Below are 15,321 nucleotides of genomic sequence, written 5' to 3'. Positions count from 1 at the left end.
CTATGAGTATTTATTACTAATAGAGTTACAAACTTTAAAATAAAGTACAACTGATATTGAATATCATGTCAGATTCTTTCAATTCAAGATAAAAAATAAAAGGATAGCCTACAATTAGCAGAAACAAGTCAGCATACGATTTCAGATGGTAGATATGAAAAAGTGTAAATCTTCAATTAAGTTTTATAAATATTTCGAACGGACTATAGATAAGATTTACAGAATCAATTCATAAGATTGCTGGAAATTACTTTTAATACACTATAGTTATACATTATACGTACATACCCAACTAGGATATACGCCCATTAGGTCCGCAGAAATAAAGTTGTCCACTAACAATTTCTCACTATATGTAATAATTAGTCAAATATGTTTTCAACATGTATAGGCCCTATGTCTTTGAATACAATTTCATGTTTAATATAAACAATAGTTCATATAATTTATTCCATTGTCAAAGAATCTTTTGTGTTTTTCTCTTCCAATGACAGTCTGTCTGGTAATGATGTTGAAATAATTTGAATATCCTCCTCAATTTGGCGTCCTTGAGTCGATGTCCCAGGGATGTCTTCAACATCTTGTGCATTCAGGGATTTATTGTGCGGCCTTATCGCCCATTCCACTTGCCGGTCAATTGCGAATCTGACTCTTTTCTGGAGTGGCATCTCTATTATTTCACTCCGGATTGTTCGAGTCTCGCTGATTTCGCCTTCACTTAGTTCCTTGGACTCTTCAGATGCCAGGCTCGGAGTTGGTGATCTTTGGTCAGAATCTTCAGATCTAATTTGGTAACTTCTCAAATGGTCAGGACTGAATGATATAAGTGATTTTCCCAGTTTCAGGAAAACTGCAGTTATGATTATACACGCAACTGTATTCAAATAAGTCAACCTCTTCCAGTCTTTGAACGTATTCTGAAACGAATTGGTAACATTATATATGTAAAAGTAAGACCTTTTATCTAGAACCTAGTTCCATTATTTCTTTAAATTACACAAGTCATCTTTGTAGCATCTATCTCTTAAATTGCTTATGGGGAAAAACTATTGTTCTTAATGTCTCAAATGCATTTACTAGAAAGAGTTACACTAACATTAGTTTATTAAAAAGTACTTTCATTTAAATTTTGAAAGTTACTATTTTTAAAGCTGTTGCAGATTACACACAAAGGAATATTTTTATTGTAAAACCAACTCTGTCTTTGGTAAGTTACCTAATAGTTCACACATTTTTTTAGAAAAAGCGGAATCCGTTAAAGAAAACAAGACAGAGATTTTCCATGTTTTGTTGGAAACATATGGAGGAAATTATATACATTTCACAACATGGGGACAAGAAATTTGGAAGTACTAAATTAATTGTAAACAAAATTATGACATACCTCTTACTCTTAATTTTTTATTTTGATAATTTATTTCTTGTGAAGTACAGCATTTGTTTCCAACCATCTCTATGTTTATATAACTCACAAAATTGGAACTATATTATTGATGTAAATCATTTCATATTTGTATTTGATTTTTTTAATATATAAATTAAACATCATAAATTTTCAAGTTATACACCTAGAGAATAGTTAATTCTACAAATATAAAGTATTAGTAATTTGTTGCAAATTATTCCTAGAAAATCCAATAATAACCTACTTGTGTAAATACATATATGTAGATTGGGAAATATATAAGTTGTTTATCAATTCTTAAACGTAGAGAGGGTACTCTTAAAAATTTAAGAGCTCAAAACTTCTAATTATTAGTTTTTATATCACTAATTAATGTTTTTAACGTAGGGTTGGTAACTCATTATATTTTAATACAATGTTTCTGTTAACATATAAATTAGTTTTTTATATACATCCAACATTTCATTTTCAACGAATTGAAACAAAAAGTATATTTTTAGTTCCATTTCAACAAAAGAATATTTTTAAAATCTTCGAGGAGGATTTACGTGTAAAATGAAAATGAAAAATGTCTTTATTAGAGGCGAAGTTAGGACTATAAAGTCCTCTCTACCACTTAACCTCGTAAAAAATTAAACTAACATACATATACATGTATAACTAAAAATAAATCTATTTATTTACCTTATACATTAAAAGATTTTAGCTTTAAAATAATAAAAAACAACATCTATAATTAATGTAACTTTATAAATATTTACAAAACTATAATAAGACATACACGCATGCATTCATTCAATTTGCATTCAGTTGCCCTAAGTAACACATTCCAAAGCCGCCAACCGCTATACCCCCTGAGCCCCCAGCATCAAGGCCCTGACCTCCACCCCAAAGCGAGCGCGCTTATCAATGGCTCTGATGTTATATTGATGTTATTGATGTGTGTATTGAGATTTTTTATTCAAAATGTTTTAAATATCACCATTTTAAAATTTTAAGTGGTATTAGTGTTTTTATGTCATTTTGGATCAACAACATAAATCTTAATTCTTAGGTTATTGTCCATCATTAGCAATGTATGATTTAAAAGGATGATAAAGATCATCTCAAAACCTTTTATTTTATGTTTAATCTTATTGAATATGAGGTTGATTGATATATAAATAAAATAAATGATAAATAGGACATACTTCAACCCTCTAAATTGATTTTAACGATGATAACTACCATGTATCAAGTTGTTTTCAATACCAGTTTTCGAGGTTTGTTTTTTAAATAAAAATAATATAAACATGTAATAAAGAACGAGCTAGAACATGTGTTTACGTGACCTTTTGTAACTTATTGTTTATGTACTATAATTTCATAAATTTAAGCTTAATTCTTGCGAAATACTCTTTAAATGTTTCCATTGTCTACCCCTTGCAACAAAGAAGTTCCCAGCACGATGTGTAGTGGGGAAACAATGAGCCCAGGGAAGCAGGTTAGGGCTATGTTGACGGCTGCCAGATGAGGGTTCATATTGAGGGCAGTTTCCACCCTCACAATGGCAGCAACCCCCACACACATCGCAGCCGACGTGTAGTACAGGAAAACCGAGATGCGGTGACACTCTCGGTGGGCTAGACCCAGGAGCATCAGGGACCCTCCGACACTGCCTGCAGACATATCAAATAGTATCATAGGACTGTTGTGGAACATCAGAGTGTTTCAGTAGCCTAATACAGGGCAATTGGAACATAAAAATTGTTTTCATTTAAACTTATAACGAGGCTTTGTAGTCTTTTTTACGAGTTAAAAGATGTTACTTATTATAATATGCATCCCATAACAGGTTAAATTTTAAAAGTAAACCTTTAAGTTCAAAGTAACTATTACAATTTATATATCCTTAGTATTATATCTTCATTGAAGTAATAGATTTAAGTTTAATTAATAAATATTTAGTTAGTATATTTTATTTTTAATGATTTAAAATGGAATTTAATACCATGCTGTCCACATACATAACCTTTTAAATAATTTAGTTGGAACACACATACAGAAACGCATAAGATAATTACAATTCACACAGACACAATTTATATATGTTTATAGGTTATTAATTTAAGGTATTACATATTCACCCATACATACAATTAAAAATAACATAATATTTTAACTATTAATTAGTATTTTCAGGCTATTTTTATTTAACAAGTCCTGATCTTCATTTTAATTTGAGAGCTCGGTACTCATACGTTACATATTCAAATAAACTTTTTAGTTTCATTAATTCCTGTAGGTATAAAAGCTAAGTGTAATATTTATGAATATATGTTCAGAAAAATGTTAAGATAAAATCAAAGATTTATCATAATACAAAATTAAATCACTTTTCTAAATTCATATTACAAAACATTAACTAGGTTGAGATGTCTATGATAAAATCTTTTAACATTAAATATAATAAAATAAAATATGTTCAAAAACAAACCAATTACTTTGGTGACAGTAGCTTATTGAAAAAATTAACTTTAATATAGGACTAATATGATCGTAAATGCATTGAACGATTTTTAGAGTTGTTATGAGTTTTGTCATGTGATTCAGATGTTCGAGAGAGTTATATATTGTTTTAAAGAACTGGAAATGAATTTAAAAAATGTACGACCACATTTCTAGATATTTGAGACCTCCAATAACTCGCACACTCAAAAAACAGTTAATTAGTTACCAAGAATGTCAATGAATTAAATGATGATGGTTATTGATACTAAAACGTGAAATACTGGCCTAAGACAATTTAATCCAGTAGACTGTAAGATGTTTACCCAGCAAATTGTAGAGTAATAAACACATTACGATTCTTTAGAATAATCTATTTACTTAATCCAACTAATGATATTGAGTTGAATATTTGCTATTTTCAGTGTTTGATGATATTCAAACACAGAGTAAAGATCCTGGAGAAACCGAATTGCGCACAAATTAAATATTTTACTTACAATGAGGGCTAAGGCGTTAAAATAAAATAGCTATTTAAAATAATTATATGTGTTGTCCTCTTTCGTAATTAATACTGTTTGTACTTGTATGATAAAGTTACTCTTATTTTTCATTTACACGATATTTGTATATAGCTTCATCGAACATACATTGTTTAGATATTGATTTATTTTAAAATTAAATTATCTACTTTAGATAATTTTCTTCTCTGACGAGTAGCAAATCACACGGCTTACTGTATATCAATTAGTGCACTGCTTCCTTTAAAACTAATATTGCAGCATACACAAACATCATTTACAATCTAGGGTTTTCTATAACGCAATGTTGAATTTAGATTAACATGAAATGATTAGCAGTAGTTTCAGTTTTATAGTTTAATAACTAATTTGTTGGTTTGCTAAAAATATTTGAATCATATATTTGGAAGTTGATTTATATTTGCCGAATGGACTGAGATGTATAAGCTTGAAATAGTTCATGAACCTCATCGCTAGGAAAGCATGGATCAAGTTCTGTGACTGCAACTACAACAGAAAAAAAACATTTTAGGGAGAGGTTTAAGTAATGAAAAGTAGATCTGAGTACAATGTTCACATTTTGCACCTTTTTTATTGAAAATATAGAAATTCAGCTCACAAAGCTTTCTTAGCTATGGAAGGCGAGTTCCATATTTTTTTCAAAAAAATAAGTAACATAAAATTTAAACAAACTAATTAAAATTATGATTAAACGTATATATGGCTGGGTAAATTCAGAATAGTATAACTACTACTATTATACAACCCCTAAATAAGACCGCCAAAATAACATAACGTTGACGCACGTACAGCACACATCGCATCGTGTAGTCTGTTTATACCGGTGCCACAGGAACTACTGTATCTGCGGCGCTTATCGTGATCCATGTTGTGCGCCAGAATTACTGGGGACAAGTTTACTCCCGGCCTTTGATGCACAACATTACTACAGATTCCTTTCATCACAAAATATTCGTGCAAAAATTACTTGCAGTAATCTCTTAGTGATGTTATGACACGACATCGATGTATTTGAAGGATAGTAAAATTAATAATACATATATACTCTAAGATCCGATAACGTTTTACTATTTATATCCGCAACAAACTCCTTCCATTTTCAGTTTTTTTGTGAATTAATAAAAAATCCAAAACCATTCAAAATTACTTGTATTTACAAAATATACCTCCAAAACACAAACTAATGCACAGTAACGCAGTTGGCCTAAAGTATGTATTATTATGGACTATTTCAATCTATAACCAACGTAGGCTAATATGTATTTAATGTTTAAAAGTTTGACTGGGAAGTTTTGGCAACTTTTGTAGTTATAGCAGGTGCACATTATGAATATGTATTCATATATTAGAGTTATACGAACTAAATAGTGGGTTAGAAGTTTTTAACCGCTCACAGACAATCTCTAGAACGTACAACTAGTTCATGAAATGTTTACGATTTGGACCTTAAATAAAAAAATATACAAGTCATCTAGAGCATTACTTGAAGAAGTTATGAGTTAGTTTCATACACAATCGGAGACGCAAATATTTCAAACATATGTTTTTATCCATGTTTTTCTACTGGTTAAATTGTTAACATTTTGTAATGCCAGTTAGGTTATAAATGATAGATGAGAACACTGTTCATTTCTAAAGAAATATAGCCTATTAATATTTTACTAACCTTTCATTGAAGCAAACATACGAGATCTTGTGCACTAGATGTTGGTCTTTGTTTCATATCGATGAAATATGAATCTATCAGGAATTAATATTGAAACTGCCGTATAATTACCGTGCTTGAATTTAAACAGGTAGATATTGACTAAGACTGGCCATCTTTTGAATTATGGATTGGAAATGTTTAATAATCTAAAGCATAACATTTTGACATGATTGTATAAAGTTAAAATATCACCCTTAGTTTATAAGTTGACGTAAAAATTCATTTAGATAAGTGCAATAACATATGGAAGTGGCGTAACTGAGGGAAACTGGCACAGACCTGTACGGCGGAACTTCTGACAGCGGATGGCGATGTGTGTCACGTGACGTCATACTCGACCCAGACCATTTCTAGTATCATTTTAACACGAGCGCACCATATATGTGTCCTTCAACCATATATTTTATAAACCCATAATGTTATGGTCATCAATAACGTCTCTAAGTAAGGGTAGAGAAAAGGTTGAAAAGTATTTGTCAAACTTTGTTCTTAAATTTGCTCACAATACTAAACGAACTTTTTTATTTTTTTAAATAACCTTCTGATATATATAGGTTTATTAATAATAAGATGTGAACAACCAATCGTGAACAGCAATCCATTTTTCATTTCGTTGCCTCATAGTTTATGAAAAGAAAGTTATTTATTTGAGTCAATCAGGATATTTTAACATTTTATAAATCCAAAGTTATATTTAATTTTGTCACAATATCAAAATATTCTAAATAAGTCATTCTAGCTTAATACGTTTAGTTATATAAATTGACCGGTCGGATATAGTTTAACTGACTGTTCCAAACCAAAAGTTCAAGTTATCTACCACAATTTGTAATACGTTAATCCTTAGGTCGTTCCCCAACCATATGTGTTAGGAACAGCTTTTTATTAATGTTATGAGCTGCCAATAAGTATATAGTCCTATACAATTATAGGTGACTGACAGATAGAGTAGTATATGTAGGCGATGTCTGCAGTATGGAAGTAGTGGGCGGCGACCAGACGGTCTCTTACAACCCCTGAGGCCAGAATTGTAGCAGCAACCAGCACCATGGCAAGACATCCTAAACTGGGATTCTAGAAAAAATTTAAAATTAGTTTTAGTGATTCTAACAAACCCCAGTGACTTACAAGTATGGAACTTACGCGTAGGCCTAAGTAATTTATTATATTGTTCTCATAAATGTTTACATGATTTTTGTAGAAACTAAAATAAAATGGTTATAATGTGCTGCTAAATTATATAACTGACACTGAAATTGAGTTTGTAAACATTTGACGGATGTGTAACACAAACGTCAAAATCACATGTTTTCTTTGATACTAGTTGCTAGAGAGAGAGCCGTGGTAACAATATCAAGTTATTAGTTTTCGCCATTTCAATTTTGTCTCCGTCATCTTATATTCTCCTCTACACTACCTGAATGTATAAATCACAAGGCAATGGGCGTTTAGATTTACATATTTGGAAATATCCTTAATTTTAGCTAAACTGAGTTCATCACAAACTAGGGATAAATGAACAAAATCAACTAATAAACTCTATCAAATGTTTAGAGACATAATCAGTAAGGAAACAAATTTAATGATATAAGAATTTCAAATTGCTTTTCACATAAATCTGGCGATATATTAAAATACTCTTAGCATTGCATACAGGATGGCATAATCTAAGTACCTGACATCAAGCTACATTGTTCAACGAATAGCGGAAATGTCGTGACATCCCTCGCCAAAGAAGGAAATAATAGTAATACAGTTTTGATGACAATCTGCGTCCTACCATAGAATCATACCTATTATGACAGGAGATGATAACAATAAAGAGTATTACGGTTTAAAGTATTGGAATGTGTACAACGTAACATACCGATGGGCTAGGTGTATTCTTAAAAAAACAAGGAATCCAAGGAAAGTGTTGTATTGTAATCTGTTTTAGACTAACTGGCACTACATTTATAATAATGTTATTATTATTTCGAATAAATGTTGATATATATGTAAATATATATATATATATGTAAATATATATATATATATATGTAAATATATATATATATATATATTTAATAATTTCAAGGTAAAGGTAAACAGTAAAGGCCATTTTATTATTTATTACACATAATTACGAGACATTTTATATGAAGGTTTATAAAAGGTTATAAATGTGATGATATATAGTTATATTATTGATACGTACAAATATTCCGGAGTTGGTGTTGTGAATATATGGAAAATAGAAGGCTGGTATCAAGATGTCGACAAAAGTAGAAATCCAAGAGTATCCCAGATTGGCCACCACAAGAGTCCAGAGTTGAAGACTTGTTATGTTGGACTTCCACGTCCAGTTCCATTCAGACTTCTGCAAAATACAGTCAATATTACACACCACACAGAGTTATAATCTTTTTCTAATCACGTTTATAATTTATGATATCAAGTACAATTGACATTCTAAAGTTACATATACAAACTTTGTAATTCAGTATTACATACTGCACTTATACAGTTACACAATCATCAGATCCATCTTGTAATAAGAGTCGCACTCATTACAAAGTGACCTTTAAGTTTCAATTCAAGATAAACAGCTGACAATACTTATTCACTTGCACCAACGTTGAAATGAACCAATGTTTTTGTTTATTTTTGGCCTTTTTGCAATAAATAAATAATATCACAGTCTTCACTAACCAAACTTGATACTTGTATTTTTTTTGCATAAACCATAATTGAAAATAATTTAAACAGTGAATATATGATTTTATTAACATGTAGAATTTAATCATAAACATATCAATTCATTTCATCATATAGGTAATACGGGTTTTTTTAGGAGAAGCCGATCCCCTTTTATACCTTATTCTGCCCGTCCTCATGGATAAGGGTGAGAGTCAATACAGTACAATACAATACAGTCGATGGTACTAATAAAAAGTGGAAGGGTCACAGACAGGATTCGAAACAGCACTATCTCTATCTCAGGCTCAAAGTCCAACGTCTAAGGCCGCTCGGAAATCGGCACCCCCAAACCAATTGTAATAAATGTTACCGTTAGTCGTGTAAGGGTTTTAATATAATTTTAGAATAGTTTGCATTCTAATTATACAGAAACCTTCAGGAAGTAGTTATTCGTTCAGTATTATCGAGGCCTATTACTTATGGGGCTGGAAAATCTTAACGTCTGTATGTCTATATAATCTGTTTAATCTAATTGTATTATTATCAATGTTTCGTATCTTTATTTAAAAAAATTCTACTTGACGATGAAAAATGTTCCCTTATAACCAATGTAATTGATAACTTTACAAACTGGTATTTGAGATATACTTAATATTTGAAAAATATGTCTTGTTGAGGCATGAGGATTGTCTGTAAAACGTCAAGTGACGTACGTGAAATGTTGATTATTCATACAGTGTAGTCAATAGAGCGTAAGTCAATGCTAAAATATGGTGACAAGATATGTTTACAGCGCACTCTTGTGTTATAGTAACTACCTATATCATCGGTTATATTACTTAAATAATGCTATGGGACCTAACGCAATGAACAAAAGTGCGAGTGGCTAAGCATCATTGGGGTATTTAAAAGGCTAACACAATTTCCCTTTTGTCTGCCGAGTAGATGTAAATATGTCTTTTCTGTATGATGTATGTATGCTATCTGATCGCAGGATATCTAAAAAATTGAATATAGCTATAGGCTTGAAATTTTACATGCAAACTCAGCGAAGCCTGCTACGCGACGCGTGCTGTGGCGTACTCCTACCTTGTTTAATAGAGTAGTGTCTTCCAGTAATTCCATCTCGTCCACATGGATGTAAGGGTGCTGGAATGGAAATTCCCATATATTTTCCTGCCAGAAATACGCCCAGACAATCGCAGTTGCACCGGTCATGTAGAATACATTTGCCCATCTGCGGCCGAGAGACATCACAGGGTGAGCTACCAGTGGCTGTATCATCGAGCCTAGAGGGGTTCCTGTGTGCAGATGATGATGTGACAAGGTAGCAATTCTATCACTTCTTCTAAGGGTTGGTGTATCTAAAATATACCTGAACTAGATATTTTTCTTATCCGAACTTCTGATATGAATAATTTTATATTTTATTTTAAATTAATGGCTTGTAATTTTTATTTAAAGTTTATTGTAGCATATTTTAATTAAAAGTCATTCAGAAAGTACCGTAGGCCTTTTGTAAGAGCTGATACCATTAAAAAAACCTGAATTTAAGAATGAATGGGCAGTCCAAGTTCTGCACATCTACAGGACTGTAAATTTAATATTTGTTAATATATTTAGACACCGGAGTTTAAAAATGGACCACAAACTAATAACTACAATAACGTGAGTTATATAACAATTTTACCCGTTATATTTCTTTTTTTCGTTTTATAATGAAAATCTCTTATATACCTTTCAGTTTTTATATCGATGACACGAAAAAGGGAATGGTTTTTGGCACTTTCCAATCAAACTTTCAAAATTTATTCCTCGGAGACTTGTGTTGCTATTAAAACAAAATGTCTAAACAAGATATAATTATACTGATTTTGCATAAGCTATTTAATAAATTCTAAAATTATACGGAAAAATAATGATTTGAACTAGCAGTTTCAGGGCATGTTACAATAATCGGCACTGTTTTATTATGAATCTCTTAAAATAATTACCTGGGTGCTTTAATATATTTATAATATTAGTCGTATTAATGAATCACGACATACATTGTTTTGTTACATTTTTTTAGATCTATAAAAAAATAAATCTTTAAAAAGCGATTATACCAGTTTCCTCTATATCCCATAAAATATGTTCTTTTAAACTTATCAATTTCCCTCTGCACATGCCTATACTATGTATTTATGCTTCCAGCACAAGTACTAGGACAGAATACTTTACCTATAAGTATTACTGCCAGCATGAAGCCCACCTCAGTGTGAGGTAACCAATGAACGGCGTACCATGCAAACGCTGGATATTGGGCTCCCTGGAAAATATGTTGATACATTTTCAGTTATCACTCCACATTATACTCCTATGTGGAGGTAACAAAGAATACAATAGTACATATTTTGGAACTCGCAGAAGAGTTCCGATGTATTGAAATTAAATCTAATCAATTGAATTTGTTCCGGAAATTACATGTCGTTCTCATTTAATCTCTTCCAGAATTAAATATCAATCAACATTTGAAGGCCTGGATACAACACTAGAAAGTTATAAAAACCTTTTGCGTCAATAATAAACACTTATTAAAACAATGATTTCGAAGTTTGTGTAAGTCCAAATTAATTTCCTTGAGAAAACAGGTCTGAGGCAGAATCAAAATACAGGTATATCATATTATTACTGTAATTGATTATTTTGCCACCAACATGGCTTCCTTATCACAGGCTGTAGGTTTTGTTTCAGTGTTGATGCTTGGAGAAGGTAACAATGGGTCTTCGAAGAACCCAGTTACAAAACCGAACTTGAAATAAGATTCGACAAAGCATCAGTTTTAACAAAACACCATTACACAAGAATATTAAAAACCCATGTAGATAATCATGAATAAAAATACTTGGAAGAAATAGGATATAAAAAAAACTGATAAAAAGTGGCACCCCGTAGTAATGATACCCACATTGATTGCTGTTGATTGGTTGGGCTTCAGCCAATAAAAATACAGCATCATTCAGCTCATCTGTATAGGTGGATATGTATTATTGGCAATTAAGGTCTGTTAACTGATGGTGGTTTAACATAGCGAGATTGAAATATTTAAAGACTAAATTTAATTGTTTTAACAATGTTTCAACTCTGTGTGAACAAGAAAACTTAGATGTCGCACCGCTATAGATACCAGTCGAATATAATATTTCATAGATTAAAGTTACATCAACTTTGGCTACAAGATAAAGAGAGGCAATGCAAATAGTTTATCACCTTTCAGACTAAGAGAAGTACTCAACTGAAAACATCCCCATGATGAATTGGTTTCCCAACATCATTTTGGAGCTAGTGCGCACGCAGAGTGGACAAATCATTGAGCAGATCCCTGGAATAAACACCGAAAGGCCAAACATAGTCTTTGGGCCAAATCTTTGTATGATTATCCCCGCAGGTAGCATGCCCACAGCCGATCCTATTAGATCCACTGCTTGTAGAGCTCCACGAGAATTTGACAACGGTTCTAGTTCTGCCTAAGGCCAAAAACACAAGTTAGTGCTTTTTAATTTCAGGTAAAGTAAAAGTTACTAAAACTAATAAATCTGAAACATATACATCATTATCACTTCAATATAAGATTCTATGGGTAGTTATAAATACAGAAAAGTAGGATACATACCAAACAGGCAGACGCGTTTTTGCGAACTTTTGGGCGACAGGCAAACGTCCTCAGCGACTGAGTAGGCTCAACTGTTTCCGTCAGCAAAGCGGGTAACATTGACCGGTTCAGTGTGGTCACTATCAGCCCACTCATACACATCAGCATCAACTGGTAGCGGTGCCTCAGCGAAGGAAAGCGACAAGTTGTGGCCTCGGCGTAACAGTCTACAGACGTGTGTACGTGATTAAGTCTTGAAAGTGCATGTAAGCATTAACATGGTCAAATTCACAACTCCTAATCGGAAAGATACGAAAGTCTTTATTTATTGTTAATATATGCCATCAGTTGCTGGCCCAGAGTAAAGTTAACTCCCGTATATAGTTTCAATTTTTACATTCAATTTTGAAAATAATATTTACAATATTTTAGATGGTCAACATAATGCTTTTGTCTACTATAAAGGTGTTTTATACATAAATGTATTTAAAGTAATAAACCCGACACGTTAATAAAACTCTCAAATCAGATCAATTAATTCTAAAATAATTCTACTACTAGAAAATTTGACCTTTTAGAACTATTTAGTCCCCGAAGAATCAGGAGACTGAGGGCCTGCATAGGCTGGGTTAGCCCCATGAGTTTCTTTAAACCAGATGTTCCCAAATATTGCTCACAGAAAGCTTCCGGGTCCTGTTCGTACTAAGATGTGCTCCTAAAACCTTCAAGTTTTAGCCTTTTAGTCTCGAGTTGTCTTAGAGACCTCCAACGACCGTGATCTCCAAATCAAGTTTTCTAAGACCGCTCGGATACTAGGGAAAACCACGTGCATTCTAATTTTGAATCCGTTCCAGATTCCACACGATCTGGTCCGCTTCAAGAGACTTGAAACTTCACAACTTTATATTGAATCGCAAACGTCAGCAAATTATTATTTGTAAATTTATTCATTCACACACTAACACACACACAACCAAAATTACACTTCCACACATTCACTCAAGCAGTCATTGACTTCAGATCCTATGCATCTCATAAAAGGTATCCACAGTAAAGGTAGATTTGAAAACTCCTGAAAACTGTTTACTACCAAATGGTGTGTGATTTTCTATAGACTAAGGGGTTCCGTAGCTATTGGGAATTAAGGACCTCCAGAAGACATAACATCTTAAATATACCAGATTTGGAGGACGATACTGCATTTCGATAGGTTGAGTGAGGACTAATAATACAGTTAAGTTACACAATAAAGTGGAAATTAACGGAATTTCTCTGAAGAACAAACAATGAATAAAGGAATTTCTCTGTTGTTGTGGTTTCTTCTTCTTAACCAATCACAATTTTTCCAGATAACTCCAGAACAAACACTGAATTGACATATGAGTCAAACTTAAAGGTTTTCTATATGAAATCTCGTATATGATATTGATTTCAAATACCAAAAACAATGATTGTATGATTTTAAGTTTAATGCGTTACAGGTTAATCATGAAACGCAATAAATGAATTCATATATAATTATTTTAAGAATATTTTATGACTTTTTATAGAACGGTAGTGATGGGTTTTCAGTTTTATTTTCTCATATATTGAAATAAGAAATCCGTTTTTTTTATATATTTTTTAGCACACCAGATATAATGCAAGCATTAATAAAGGTACTAATTTGCATATTTTAAAAATGGTGTTGTTCTTCGTGTCCATAACTTAACATTTACTCAAATAGAGATAGATCTGGGTAAATAAATAACAAATAAATTTTAATAACCTAAAAGAGAGTTATATCCACTATAGTCTATCATAAAACCCTCTCCTATAAATAATCACTGTACCGGATATTTTCCTAAGACACACTAACAACTGATCAGGAAATTCTAGTTGTAATATAAACAGTCTATATTGCATGTATATGTTCTGTATATAATGCAACTAACATTCTGCTACATGGAATTATTTATTTCCCAAATTGTCATTATCGGTTTCTATAGAATACTCAGATTCAGTAAAATAGACGACAATACCTGTATTCATCCTTCAATACTTTGAACTCACTGAATAAGATTCACGGTACAATTTAGATACTTCTCTCAACACCACTTAAAATACAATGTTATTTGTCAAAATCATCTGGTTATAAACATTTTTGAGATTGTTTGGTAATTAGAGTATTCATAAATCTATCAACCACGAGCTACACCGATAGCCCACCCCTCACACAGAGCTGATGACCGTATTATCATTTCCCCTAAACCTACTACCTTCGATTATACAAGTCACTCGTATTTGAAAAGAAATGTAAAATAGTAAAATATTTTGTCACGTGTACGGTCTGCGCACTATCTAGTGCAAAAGCGAAAGAGCAATAATTATTAAAATCCAGCTCAGTTAGAAGATTTTAAATGTAGCCGTTAGTGTCAAAATGTAAAATGCCGATCTCAATTGGTCTATGTTAATATGCTCATTAACACTTAATATTTAGAAAATCCTTAAGACAAACATTTTTATAACCATATACATTATTTGAAAAACTTGTATTTTTTATAGCAATTTCTCGGAAAATTTGTTTTTAAATATATTTGATTATAATGCTTACTTGTATTCCCATTTAATACCTTTAAACTAGCAGTATATATAATCTGAATATCGGGAACGGCTGTATGATTTTCATGAAATTAAGTATACAGGGGATTTTGTTGGCAATAAATCGATCTAGCTAGGTTACATTTTTAGAAAACGTTGTTTTATCCGTGTTTTCAAGCAACGAAAAACTGATACAATGTCAACATTAATTTATTTTTCATTTCTTTGTCTACAATGTATAATAAATATCATCTGACTTAAACTAATAAGCCAATCCTTACAGCTG

At 31.7% G+C, this 15,321-nt stretch overlaps 1 protein-coding gene across 2 annotated transcripts; it reads right to left on the bottom strand.

Annotated features, from left to right (window-relative positions):
* Positions 1–338: 338 nt before the first annotated feature.
* On the bottom strand, positions 339–14,626 carry LOC124354066 (sialin-like). 2 transcript variants are annotated; one of them, XM_046804248.1, is made up of 9 exons: positions 14,477–14,626; positions 12,477–12,682; positions 12,100–12,330; positions 11,045–11,132; positions 9,911–10,122; positions 8,340–8,501; positions 7,084–7,216; positions 2,825–3,063; positions 339–917 (listed from the first exon to the last, which is right to left on the bottom strand). In XM_046804248.1, exons 1-9 carry the CDS (start codon positions 14,484–14,486, stop codon positions 447–449), a joined length of 1,752 nt encoding a protein of 583 aa, XP_046660204.1. In that variant the 5' UTR covers positions 14,487–14,626; the 3' UTR covers positions 339–446. The 2 variants fall into 2 exon arrangements, with proteins under 2 accessions (XP_046660204.1, XP_046660213.1); XM_046804257.1 differs by lacking the exon at positions 14,477–14,626 and having other exon boundaries at positions 12,100–12,326; positions 12,477–12,604.
* Between the last annotated feature and the right edge of the window lie 695 nt (positions 14,627–15,321).

This window comes from Homalodisca vitripennis, chromosome 1, assembly GCF_021130785.1.
Source record: "Homalodisca vitripennis isolate AUS2020 chromosome 1, UT_GWSS_2.1, whole genome shotgun sequence".
NCBI classification, from domain to species: Eukaryota; Metazoa; Arthropoda; class Insecta; order Hemiptera; family Cicadellidae; genus Homalodisca; species Homalodisca vitripennis.
This window is presented reverse-complemented; position numbering and strand designations above follow the sequence as displayed.

Coding starts and splice junctions, on each gene's coding strand:
- LOC124354066 (XM_046804248.1), bottom strand. Junction 11,133..12,099: donor TCATCATGGGGATGTTTTCA/GTTGAGTACTTC, acceptor CATATTTTCCAG/GGAGCCCAATATCCAGCGTT. Junction 3,064..7,083: donor CTACATATACTACTCTATCT/GTCAGTCACCTA, acceptor ATATGTCTGCAG/GCAGTGTCGGAGGGTCCCTG.